At 46.2% G+C, this 12,971-nt stretch overlaps 1 protein-coding gene across 1 annotated transcript; it reads left to right on the top strand.

Annotated features, from left to right (window-relative positions):
- The first annotated feature begins 4,017 nt into the window (after positions 1-4,017).
- On the top strand, positions 4,018-12,646 carry g3bp1 (GTPase activating protein (SH3 domain) binding protein 1). Its single transcript, XM_082556045.1, has 12 exons — positions 4,018-4,242; positions 8,479-8,595; positions 8,799-8,880; positions 9,155-9,328; positions 9,426-9,516; positions 9,740-9,833; positions 10,031-10,280; positions 10,361-10,465; positions 10,839-10,956; positions 11,143-11,268; positions 11,349-11,458; positions 11,554-12,646. The coding sequence occupies exons 2-12, from the start codon at positions 8,501-8,503 to the stop codon at positions 11,800-11,802; spliced, it is 1,494 nt and encodes a 497-aa protein (XP_082412171.1). The 5' UTR covers positions 4,018-4,242; positions 8,479-8,500; the 3' UTR covers positions 11,803-12,646.
- Positions 12,647-12,971: the final 325 nt, after the last annotated feature.

Below are 12,971 nucleotides of genomic sequence, written 5' to 3' on the forward strand. Positions count from 1 at the left end.
TCACAGCGCACTGCTATCCAAACTGGAAATACAGATTTTACACTTCCCTTTTCATGGCAGCGAAGATTTTTGAAGATAACACTACGATAGTCCCTCTTTATTTTTACTGTAGCATTGTAAATGATGATGTCATAACATCTTGAGCTGACAGGACAGAAGCAGCTTTTCAAACTAAAACCATCACTGCTGCCGTCTGTTGGAGGGACACATACAAAGATTATGATTATGAGCATTTATTGCAGCTATGTGTGAAAATTACATTTTAATTGAAATATAACATTAGTAAAAAAGCAGTTAAGTGAAGTAATTAAAGTAAAAATACTCGTGAGTATTTAAATAAGTATAAAGATACAGGCTGGGTTCACAGATTTTCTGTTAACAGCTGTCAGGTGCCAAAAACTTCTCATCTTCCTAATAAATGCCTCTAATGCAGTGTCTAAAATGCAAGCATTCTTTGTTAATACCCACCGTCTGCCTCTATAAAAGAAATCTACTTTATGTTTCTCCTAAAGTGAAGCTTCTGCTGTCACAATGAGCCAGTCACTAAAGCCTTACTGTTATCACTTGACCCTGCTTCAGCCCAACACACCAACACTGCAAACAAATGTAGAAGTTGTACACCTGATATGAGAGTCTGATTCTGGTGGTAAACTTAGCATGAGGTAAAATATTAAATTTGTTTGGCTAAATGACCTCCTCAACATGTCTTTAAGTTCTCCAGAGGCCTGGTAATGAACTAAGCATTGATTCAGGTGTGTTGACCCAGGGTGATCTCTAAAACCTGCAGGACACTGGCCCTTGAGGCCTGGAGTTAAAATATGAGTAACTGTATTCCGTTACAGTTACCGTTTAAAAAGGTGGTATTTAGAATACAGTTACTTTGTTGAAATAAATGGATTACACTGCGGTACTCTCCTGTTTCATATTGTGGTGGGTCAGGACTGTTTGGGTTTTGTTTGACAGCTATGTTCTGTTGTTCCAGGCGGCAGCGTTACGGTTGCCATGGTTACAGGGCGACGCTCGCTCTCTCTCTCTGCGACTGTGTGTTTCCTGGGTGAGAGAGCGCCTTTTTGTTGTTGTGCTAAGCTAACAGGCAGAATGCTACAAGCTCTAAAGAATGTAGCCTCATGGGCAGTGTAGTCCGTGTTGCAGGGAGAATGGACCGCCATACACGTTATGCGTCTGTGAGCAAGAGGAGGGAGAAAAAGGAGAGTGGAAAAGTATGAGCAGTCATCCAGCAAAAACGGGAGCTGGAAGCATGTAAATATAATAGTAACCACTGCAGCCAAGAAGAGAGCCTGACGAGCCCAGTTGTAAGTAAGCTATTAAGACTAGACTGTACACTGTGTTCGTGTTTTCCTCCGAAAACAATAAGTTCCGTTGGAGCAGCCTTTCAACACCTCTCTGTCTCTTGCAAGAAAAGGTGACCCACACAACAAAGTAAACTATTTTTCGGCTACGAGCGGACATGGACCCCGCCATATTAGTTAGGTCCCTTTACTAAGGTTCGGAGCCGCGGACCCTCGGTAATAGTAATAAATCACACAGCAATAGTACATTCACATAGTTGTAAAAAGCATAATATATTAAGTAATCCAAAGTATTCAGAATACGTTACTGTCATTGAGTAACGTAACGGAATACGTTACAGAATACATTTTGGGGCATGTATTCTGTAATGGAATACATTTTAAAAGCAATCTTCCCAACACTGCAAATATCCCTGGAAACTAACCCAAGTTGCTCTGTAGGGCATCCTGCTGGGTAGAACGACATGTCTTAGAAAAGGAACCAGTCCATTTTTCAAAGTCTCTGCTGCCATCTAGTGGTAAAGACTAATTTCTGTGTAACCTGGGCTTCTTTAAATGAAAGCAGAACAGCAAGTAAAAAGCTGGAATAAGAAGAATTCTACAGCACTTGTTAGCTTTTTGTTGTTGGTTCCTTTTAATTTGTTATATAATTACAGCTAAAGGTAAATTTGTTTTTATTAAAAAGCCATAAAAACCTTTTTTTTTAAAAATATGTTAAATGAACACAGTAAAGAATAATGATGTTGCGACTGTACACAGTCTTTGAAAAAGAAATCTTGCTCCAAGGAAAAGCTTTTTGGATGGCTGTTTTGGTACAGATTGGCAGAGCATCATATGTTATTGATATTATTTTGCACATATCCAAATGTTCTAATGATGAAAACAAATCAGTATATATTTGCATGTATCCTACATATGTGCTCACACCTGAGATTAAAGTTTAAAGCTATGAGTTAAATGAATCGTGAAATCTAAACAGAGATGTTAAATGTTGTACTCTGTCGTTTCCCTGCTTCAGAGGAAACCGAGTTGGTCAGTGCGTGCTTTGCACCGAACAATGACAGTATTGTCTGGTTCTCGCAGATAACCTGGATGGGCGGTGTGTCATTTCAGAAAGCTTTTGAATTGTTTGGGCCACCAGACGACGACAGCTGTGGTCACAAAAAGCCTTCTGGTCCTATGGAAGTGTACGGGACAACAACTCTCTGACCTCTGCTGGGTTTATGGTCTTACGGCCACTCATTTGGGGTCATACTCAATAAAATATTGAGGATTATTGTGGTATATTATGCCATGAGTTGTATGAGCCAATGAGTGTGCAGCTACACAGCCTGTCCCTCCCTACATGTTCACATGTGCCGCACTCCACAGTAATCAATCAAATAATCAGAGTTTTATGCACATAAAGCTCCAGGTGAACGACTCATCAAACGAGCGTCCAGATCCAAACGAAGCTCTTAGCTGGCGGATAAACACCGTGAGGCAGCAATCTGATCCTGCAAACGTCTGAGACATCTCAGTAAACCACAGTGAGACTCCACGCAGCAACACCCTCCTCTACCACACCAACCTTCTGCATGTCCTCCTTCACTACATCGATAAACCATCTGTTTTGCTGTCTTTGTGTCAGTACCACAGTCTCCAAACCATCCATCACAGCATCACCTCAATCTTTAAACGTTCCCTTTCATTATTGCTGTTTACTTCTGTCACAAATCACCCCTAACATTCTCCTCCACCCACTCCACCCTGCTTGCACTCTATTCTTCACCTCTTTAGATGGTTGACCGCAGGTATTTAAGCTCATCCACCTTTGCTCCTTTCATGTTCACCTTTCCACCTGCATGCACATCTGATCACTCTGTCTGTACTCACAGGTGTCCTTGCACCACTCTCACACAACGCCACACTTCCTCTGTTACGACCCATCATCTGCTTTCTATAGCCCAACAAAGACACAGTGAAGCTCCTTCTGACCTTCTCTACACTTGCGCATCATGGGGGGGGGGGGGGGATGGATGGGCACTAAAAATATTGAGGTAGCACAAAAAACAGAACACTGAAGTGGTGCAGTGGAGAGGAGGGGGTGATGATGGGAAATCGTGAGGGAAATACAAAGGGACACAATACGAATGGCAAGAACTGGAAATGCAGGAATTAAAAAAAAAAAAAAAAAAAAAAAACAAGTCGATGTCCAGCTGTCAGCTCATTTTATGGTGTCTTCCTCTCTCTTTTGCTCATGTTTATTAAAATTATAACCGACACAGAACAGAAAATGATAAATAAAGAAACTCTGCACTTGTATCGGTGAGATGAGGTTTATGGCTGCAGAAAAAGCCCCTCACTGGATCTTGAGTTTGGATTAGTTTGTTTAACAGTCCTAAAGCAGGCTGCATCCAGCTTCTTCTGATCTGAAAGGAGTGAAGCCCACATCTCGGTCCCACGGCCTCCTTTTATCACATTAAGCCGCTTAAAATGAATTAAAATCCGCATGATTGGATGACTCATTCGCTCCCAGGTTGGACAACAAAAGCCTTTGTCGCCCCCAGGCGGGGGTAAGCAACGGTACACTGCGAGCTAACAACAAAAACGGCAGTCGCCTGTTCACGAAACCATCGTACCGTCAACTGACACTGTGACGTTATTGGCACGCTCCGTGAACCCAGGCAGCGAGGAGACGCTTCCGGATTGGCTGTACGTAAGGGGCCGTTGCAGTCACGTTCAACTATTGGTGAATGAGTCGCGGAGCGTGAATATGATTGAGTAGCCGTCGCGTAGGCGGGCAGAATAGCACGTTCGGTTGTGGAACCGAGGCCGGTACTAAGCATTTCGGCACGTTGTGAAGCCGTTAGCGTTCAGGCAGCCGCTGCTGTGACTCTTAGACACTTCCTGTTTGTAAAGCGCAGTTTTGCCCAAAATAATTCACCAGGCGGTAAGTTACTCTTCTCTGTAATCTAATCCAACATTAGTGTGTGATTAGTTTATACTTGTGTTTTTTTATTAACTGGATCGCTCTTCCAGGCCGCGTCTACAGCCTGGTGTAGAAGGGGAGTTGCTGTTAGCAACCCTAATGACATTGTAACTAGAGTATAATTATATAATCGTGTATTACCTATACATTACAATATTTGAGTATTTTGAAATGCCATCGGATGGTGTAATAACTGTTATTGCGTGAAAAAGTCGAAATGCAGCTACCGGCTTGATTGTTTGGTCTCCAGGATATAGCCATCCCCCACATGTAGCTCTCTTTTAGCCGTGGCTTGGTCGTTACTGCCTCTTTTACCGCTCCGTTTTGTCGTTTAATCCCTACATGTTAATTTAAATAGTTTAAAGATCAATTTCGTGTTTGGTTCACCCTTCGGTCCCGGTTCGGAGCTGCTAGCAGGGCTCTCTCCGGCAGCAGCGGAGGGGTGGCCGGCCGGGACACGTGCTGCGGCCGCCGCTCGCCCTGCCTCGCTTTGGGAGCCGTGTGTTCGCTCAGTTTCCACAGCTTGGCTCCGGAGAGGGCCGTCTAGCGTGCCATGTGAACCCGGTTATCGATGGGGCAGTCCACTGAGGGTCGCGTGTAAGCCGGTGAGCGGCTCCAAGCAGCGGGCACGCCGCGGCCTTTGTGTGCGTGCAAGCGCGGTCCTTCACGCGGAGCCCGGATCGATAAGCTAGAGCCAGCTGGAAGCATTGGGGCACGTTTTTAGGCTAGCTGGGCTAGTCCACCTTAAAGCCTGGTGGACCAGGGAGGGCTGGGCGGTGTGTCACAGCAACAGATGGCTCGTGCTGTGTGTACAGGTGTGCACATTTATCTGCACAGCACTTTTCGGTGGAAGGTAGCGTGAAGGCCAGTGATCCCGTGTACTCCCGGTGTTAGCAGAGGGCTAAATTCTCTCTAACAAGAAGACACCTTCAACAGCAGGCTGAGGGAAGGCGGCCATCTTCCTTGGCTAGCCCAGGGGGTAAGGAGAAGGAAGACAAACTGTAGGAGTGCAGGGGTTAATTAATTAACCCAAAATGGATTTAAAGTTTATCAAATGTCCAAAGACATGAAAATGGGCAGAGAACAGACTTGTGTTACATACATTTGACTCTTTACCTTAACTGTATGTGAATCAGCTATACCTACATCAGCTTGCAGGCCTCAGATTCCTGTTGTAGGCCAATGAAGACCCAGGTAAAGAGCACTTCAGGTTTCACATTTCCAGTAACAGCAGACATGAAACATCCAGGGATGCCTGCAGACGGTATTGTATAAAGACCAGGAAGCATGCTCGAGCAGGATATCCAAGGTATGGTTAAGCTCACCTAAGATAGGTTTAATCTTAAGCATCAAGTTTTATAGGATTAGAAATGAGTCAATCAGAGGGATGGCTCAAAATCGAGGGAGAGTGGATACACTGGGCAAAGGATGAAGATGGAGCTGCTAGGTGGGAGGACAAGAGGAAAATCTCAGAGGAGGTTCCTAGTTGTAATGCATGGGTAGGCAACTCCAGGCCTCAAGGGCCAGTGTCCTGCAGGTTTTAGATCTCACCCTGGGTCAACACACCTGAATCAAATGATTAGTTCATTACCAGGCCTCTGGAGAACTGTTGAGGAGGTCATTTAGCCATTTGAATCAGCTGTGTTGGATCAACAACACATCTAAAACCTGCAGGACACTGGCCCTTGAGGCCTGGAGTTGCCTACCACTGGTGTAGTGAAACAGATGATGATGCTGGGATAGAGATGGAGAAAGATGTTGGGGTGTGGGAGTAGGAGACCATTGTGCCTTCACTGGTTTTGGGAAACAAGCGAGAGATGCATTAAAGAAAATTTCTATCAATTTATTTAAATAAAAGAGATTAAAAGTATATGAGTCACTAGCGCTTCATTACATCTGTCGCTCTGCGATGACCAGCAGCAGTCACCGTCATGCCTGGATTACATTTTCCCTGATATCGGTCTTCGGTCACATTTATGTCTTGATGAAATCTTTCCCTGTGCTTGTTGACAGAAACATGAGTCTTGAATCATCTGATGAGCTGTTTCACACTCACGATTTGTGATTCTCTGCTTTCACTCTGCGTCCACGAGTGTTTTGTGTGCTGCGGATTCAGTATCAGTTCAGTTCAGGGGCAACAAATACACCTCCTTTTATTCTGCCTTCACTTTTCTGGAGAGCAAACTTGTTAAACACTGAAATACCTTACCGTCTTTTTATTTTTATTTATTATTTTTTTGTTTAAGTCAGCTAAAAAAAAAACTAGGCTTGTTTGAAGAAAACATTTTTTAAAATTTGAAATCTGGAATCGAAATTCATGAAAGCACAGCTGAACGAAGCCCAGCAGCAAAATACTCGTTGGCCGGTGTAATCTGCACAACCTTCCAAATGTAATACTTGTAGTACTTTGATTTTTGTTTGATTTTACTCAAGTTGGACAGTCTGCACACTGTGTACAGTTCAAAGCAACAAAGTTCAGATCAACATGAATTGTGATTTAGGATGTTTGTGCTGGCCACCTGTGTCACCACCACCTGTCAGAGGCCACGCCCCTAATAATGCAAACCCTAGTCCAGTTGGAACAGCTTTTATAAAGGTAGAACTCGTCTATAGAGACCACAAACTAGTTTGTTTCAGGCTGTAAACATGTTCATTTTAACTGAGTTGCTGCTGGAGCCCCTGCTGGATGCTATAGGAACTGCAGGTTGTAGTTCTTGGTTCGGTAAGGCTAACTGGGCTTAGAACAGCAGCTGCTCGATACACAGGATATCATAACAGATGTTCATCACCGTTGTTTCAGTTGATGTTGAAATCAGGTTTATTTAATATCATTACTCAGACTTTGTTGATTTATTAAACCTAAAAAAACATTAAATAGATATTGGACAACAGAACACGGATTAAAGCCAAAACTGTTACTGAAATAAACATTAGATGCTAACACATTGTCCGTGTTGCGCTTTCTTTGTCCTATTGTTGGAGTTTTACACTGAGAGAGGTTAGCGGGTAGAGTCGGCGAGTAGCTCATGTAGCAGCCGTGGTTTCTGTCTAAAAATATCCCGACGAGGAGGCCAAGCAGGCTGCCGGCTTCACAGGTGGATACCCTGGAAATGTTTTTAGCAGAGACTCTCAAATAAAAGCCACCAGCTCTTTCTGTCACAGTAAAGTGACCCAGCTGGTTGTTTCCTGTGGTTCATTTCCATTCAGCGTGAAAGAAGGACCTTGGGATTGATTGTTGAGGAATTCACAGCAGAAATGACTTTTTCCAGTCTTCCTTATAGACTCCATTCATGTTGCTACAGTGAGAAAATCTACCAGTAGAGGCACGAAGCAGGCAATCCATCGAGTCTGACGAGCCCTGCAGCTTTCTGTGGAAAAATCCTGAGCGGGTCTCATTTTAAAAACTGCAAATGTTCAAGAAACAGGGAAAGTATGCAGGTCTGTCTGAGCATGCCAGGCGTGTCTGTGGAGCGCAGCAAGCTTCCTGCTTCTGACGCCTGTTTGCATCATAGTTGTCATAGTACAGGAAAGGTAGAACACATCTGAACAAGCCATAGTCTGCAACCATTCCAAAACATAGTCAACGTTTGTGCAGTTTCCCGTGGACGATGTGCTATCTGCCACAGAAGAAACAGTTTTTTAATAAGACTTTCAGCATAAATTCAGGTGTGTCAGAAAGTAGGGCTGTGCAATATGACCAAAATCTCATATCCCAATGTAAGACACTTATCGTCCCGAATTTTTTCTTTTTTTTTTTCTTTTTACATTTTCTGCTAATTCTGTGGGTTAGTGTCCACGCCCTGTGAAAATCGTCTCCAGGGCCGTTTTCACATCGGTGCACACAGACGAGGCAGAATGGGTCAGCTCTGCTGAATACAGGCGTCACAAACACGTAGAGGCCGAGGCTGAAACGCGATGAGTCGGTCTGCATGAGCAGCTCATCAGCACCTGAAACAAAGTTCCTCTACCCCACGGGGTCTGCTGCTCTGAATGATCAATGTTTAAGAGACTACTGAGCTCAGAATGACTTCATTGAGCAGATTTCTCAGTCTGTGCAGTCCTCATGTCTCCATGTTTGTGGCACTAAAACGTCCATGATGAATTTGTTCACAGCTGTCGGGATGAGCGGAGCTTTCTTTGTTTGTAGTGATATCATTTGGCCTGTTGCTGATCTCAGCCTGCTCTTTCTCTCTGCAGAGATTTCAAGTTGACCAAAGAAATGGTGATGGAGAAGCCAAGTGCCCAGCTGGTCGGGCGAGAGTTTGTCCGACAGTATTACACACTCCTGAACCAGGCCCCCGACTACCTGCACAGGTACAGCCGGCAGCTGTTTGTCTGTCAAATCAAATCAAATCACTTTTATTGTCACATCACATGTGCAGGTACACTGGTACAGTACATGCGAGTGAAATTCTTGTCAGCATACGAGGGAGTGACTGAAGCGTCACGCGCTCGCCCGCTGTCTTTGTAAATGTCTTCCTGCACACACTAAATCCGTCTCTGCTGTTTGCACTCAGGTTTTATGGAAAGAACTCATCCTACGTGCACGGTGGCCTGGACAGCAACGGCAAACCGGCGGAGGCCGTTTACGGACAATCTGTAAGTAAAGTGGCAGGCTGTAGCTTTAAGGTCAATTCCAAAGAGCTAGAAGGATGTAACTGTACTACAAAGTAATATGTTATAGTTACAGCTTACATTAAAACACACACACGCAGGCTAATTTCAGACAAGGCTGGCCCATCCTGAATGATAAGCTGAACGAGGTGGCGTCCTCTGATTGACGTCTGACCACAAGCGTGAAGTTGGTTTGAGTTCATAGCTTTTAGGTTTGGGCGCGGGAAGTCTGACTCAGCCTGTCTGTTCTCTTTTCCAGGAGATCCATAAGAGGGTGATGGCTCTGAGCTTCCGAGATTGTCACACCAAGATCAGACACGTGGACGCTCACGCCACCCTGAATGAGGGCGTGGTGGTGCAGGTGATGGGCGAGCTGTCCAACAACATGCAGCCCATGAGGAAATTCATGCAGACCTTCGTGCTGGCGCCCGAGGTCAGTTCTTCCATCGGGCCTTCAGCCTGTTATCATGTGATCTGTGACATGAACCCGCAGTAGAAAGTGTTGATTGATGGGTTTTCCTTTCCTTCAGGGAACCGTTGCAAACAAATTCTACGTCCACAACGACGTGTTCCGTTACCAGGACGAAGTGTTCGGCGACTCCGACTCTGAGCCGCCTGAGGGTGAGAACACATCTAGTTCTGTTTTTGTTGTGATTCATGACTCTTTCAGAGATCAGATTAAGAAATCCTGAACATGTCTGATCGGTTAAATGGGGATGAAAATTTTCGGGTAGTGAGTCGAGTGTTTTCAGAGCAGAGGTGGAGGAAGTTTAGCGTTGCTGCTGTTAGTACAGCCGCAGTCTCGCGCAGATATTTAATGTTACGTATGTGTTTTGGTTTTCAGAGTCCGAGGACGAGGTGGAGGAGCTGGAGGAGAGGGTTCCCTCCCCTGACGTGGCTCCCGAGGAGTCGGCTCCTTTCTACGACCCAGCAGCTTGGTATGTGATCGAAGCGCGCTGAAGAGTCTCGCGTTCTTGTCGAGGTTTAAACTTGAATATTTAAACGCACAGAACACAGCTGCACCCGGGTTGTGGAAGAGGAAGATGATGTCACAGTTTTATTTACTGGAGTTCTAAAGCAAACTGCCACAAGTAGCGTTTTCAGTGAAGTGAACTTCTCTCTTCTTTGCTTCCAGTTCAGAGCCAGCCGTTCCTGGTGACGAGGAGGAAGCGGTGGCGGCAAGCCCAGAGCCAGAGCAGGAAGCAGAGAAGGAGGCCGAGGCAGTGGCGGTGGAGCTGAAGCCCGAGACGAAGCCGGACACGCAGACAGACGTGCACACAGGTGACGAGCAGACAGAGAAAAGCCCTGCCACCGCCACACCATCCGCTACAGAAGCTGTCGCTGCACCTGCCGAGCCCGCCCCCGCCGCCCCGGAGGAAAACAGGGTAGGTGGTTGTGTGGCGGCGTTTATGAATTGGGTTAAGTGGCAAACACGAGGATCTGATTTCTTTCCTTTGTCTTGCAGCCGTTCTCCTGGGCGTTGGTCACCAGTAAGAACCTCCCTCCCAGCGGGGCTGTCCCTGTCTCAGGAATCCCTCCCCATGTCGTCAAAGTCACCCCCACAGCACCGGTGAGTCCCTGTTCTCCCTCAGAACCCTGCTCAGGCTTTATGTCGCAGGTGTGGGTTCAGAAGTGCCGTGATGCTCTGAATGAACATTCATGTCAAATATTAGCAAATATGATAAAGTCTCACACAAAGACTTTGATTTCTCAACATTTTTCTGGAAATGGCTGTCCTTTTACTCTTTGGCAGCAGGTGTCACTATTTTAAAAGCAGATTTAATCTCAGTTTATGATGCAATCGCTTCTCTTGGGTAACACTGAGAAGATGATGGCAGAGCTCTGAGAGCTAGCTTCTGCCAGCAGCACGTTTGTGATGATAATCAGAGCCTCGAGTCCAGAAAACAAACTTTTTGTTTTAAAATGCGTTTCGACTCTTATAGCCCAGAGCTGAAGTGAAGTCAGAGTCCCAGACACCAGCACAGAGACCACAGAGAGACCAGAGGTCAAGGGAACAGAGGCCGGGAGGTCCTCCGCCTACTCACAGAGGCCCCAGACCAGGTACGCATAGTCCCGTCAGCAGCAGGCCTTTATTGTAAACCAGAGGTAACATCACGAAGCACCTCGGCTGCAAAGATGTCCCTGGCTGATTTGTGACAGCGGGGTCTCCTCGATGTGTTTGGATTTGTTATTTTTGCTGAACACAGAGAAGCTGTATCTGAAAAGGACTCTTCTTGTTTGTCTCAGCTCGAGAAGGAGAGCAGGGTGAGTCGGAGGGGCGCCGGGTGGTCCGGTATCCCGACGCACACCAACTCTTTGTGGGGAATGTGCCTCACGACGTGGACAAGAACGAACTGAAGGAGTTCTTTGAGCGTGAGTTGGGTTGTGTGAAACTTTTGTTTTTTCTTTTGTTTGTAGGTGTAAAATCTGACTGTTTTTACCGCGTCTTTCAGAGTACGGGACGGTCCTGGAGCTCAGGATCAACAGCGGAGGGAAGCTTCCAAACTTTGGCTTTGTGGTGTTTGACGACTCTGAGCCCGTCCAGAAGATTCTCAGTAACAGGGTGAGCTTTTTGATGCTTTCAGCCGAGGAGCTTCACGCTCAGCTGTTTGTGTCTTGGCCCGTGACAACCGCCTTAATGCCTCTTTTCTCCTTCAGCCCATCAAGTTCCGAGGCGACGTACGCCTGAACGTGGAGGAGAAGAAAACCCGGTCAGCCAGAGAGGGCGACAGGCGGGACGCCAGGCCTCGGGGCCCCGGCGGCCCCGGCGGGCCCAGAGAGCGGGTTGGGGGCAGCGGGGGACCCCGGGGCCCCTCTGCCCGCGGAGGCACGTCACAGAAACCCAGCTTTGGCTCCGGACGGGGCGCCGGACCCAGCGAGGGACGCTACCCTGCCCCCCGCCAGTGAGGCTCCCGGCCTCTGAACCTGAGTTCATTACTGTCATTTACCTGAGCAGGTGTGTGCCTGCCGCAGCAGGAGCTGATTGGACACGGCCAAATTCTCTGCTCCGCTCCTGGGAAGGAAAAGCGAGGAACTCTGTGCGGTCGTGGTTCCTCGTCATTTCCCTCCTGGTGCATGAGCGTCAAAACAGGTTTCAGTAATCAACGCAGGTTTAGTCGAGAGCTCTGCCCGCTCCTTCCTGCTGATTTCAGCAGCATGTGTCTCTCCTGAAGATGGCTGCCTCTTCCTCCTCCCCGGATGCCCTCCACTCCAGCCTCCTCCTCCCCCTCACCTCCTGATTTGAGGACGTCGCACTCATTTCTCCCATCGTCTCCTCCTCCTCTTCTTCTTTGAACTCCACCAACACGTATTATTTGGACTCTTGTTGTTTTTCATGCTGAACTTGAATTTATTAAACAAATCAAAACATGCAAACACATAAAAAAGGGTAAATACTACTTGAATTGGGGATAATGAACCCAGAGGTTAGGTGTTGTTTTTCGCGTTCTCTCCCTGTTTCTTAAAGGAACGTGTACTTTACTGCTTGGGCAATCCTGTGTATTGCTGCCACCATTGTATCTAGCGATGGATCTGTCTTATTTTTTTTCTATCAGGTCAAGAGCTGAACTATAGTGGTTTTATTTGAGTAATAATAATGTTGGCTTGTAATATGTGGATTGACAGACGTGTCTGAATGGAGCATGTTTCCAAACCCGTTGTTAGGCTTCTACCGATGCACTTCATTTGTCATGTTTAAAGCGAGCTCACCGGCCAACGAGAGAACTAAATTAAAGTGAATTACTGTTTTGAACGTTGTTTCAGAGCTTGTTTTCAGTCTGTGGACGGATGCACGGGGAGTTAAATGTGTTTGAGGAAGGCAGCACGTGTCCGTGTCCAGGAACATGGACGCTTTAAGCAGGCGACGCTTTAATACTGATCTTTTTCTTTTTATGCCTTTAATTGATTTTTAAAAAAAAGTGAGTTTTATCTTCACTTAATCCAGAAACTATAAATTATTCATTTAAACCATAACAAGGCCAAGGTCTATGGACATGTGTGACAATGTTCATTTGACCAGCTGGTTAACACAGCAGCAGCGGCATTCGGCTCCCTCCAATGGTGCGTCTGGAGGAAGA

Source organism: Aulonocara stuartgranti (genome assembly GCF_965226115.1).
Source record: "Aulonocara stuartgranti genome assembly, chromosome: 2".
NCBI classification, from domain to species: domain Eukaryota; kingdom Metazoa; phylum Chordata; class Actinopteri; order Cichliformes; family Cichlidae; genus Aulonocara; species Aulonocara stuartgranti.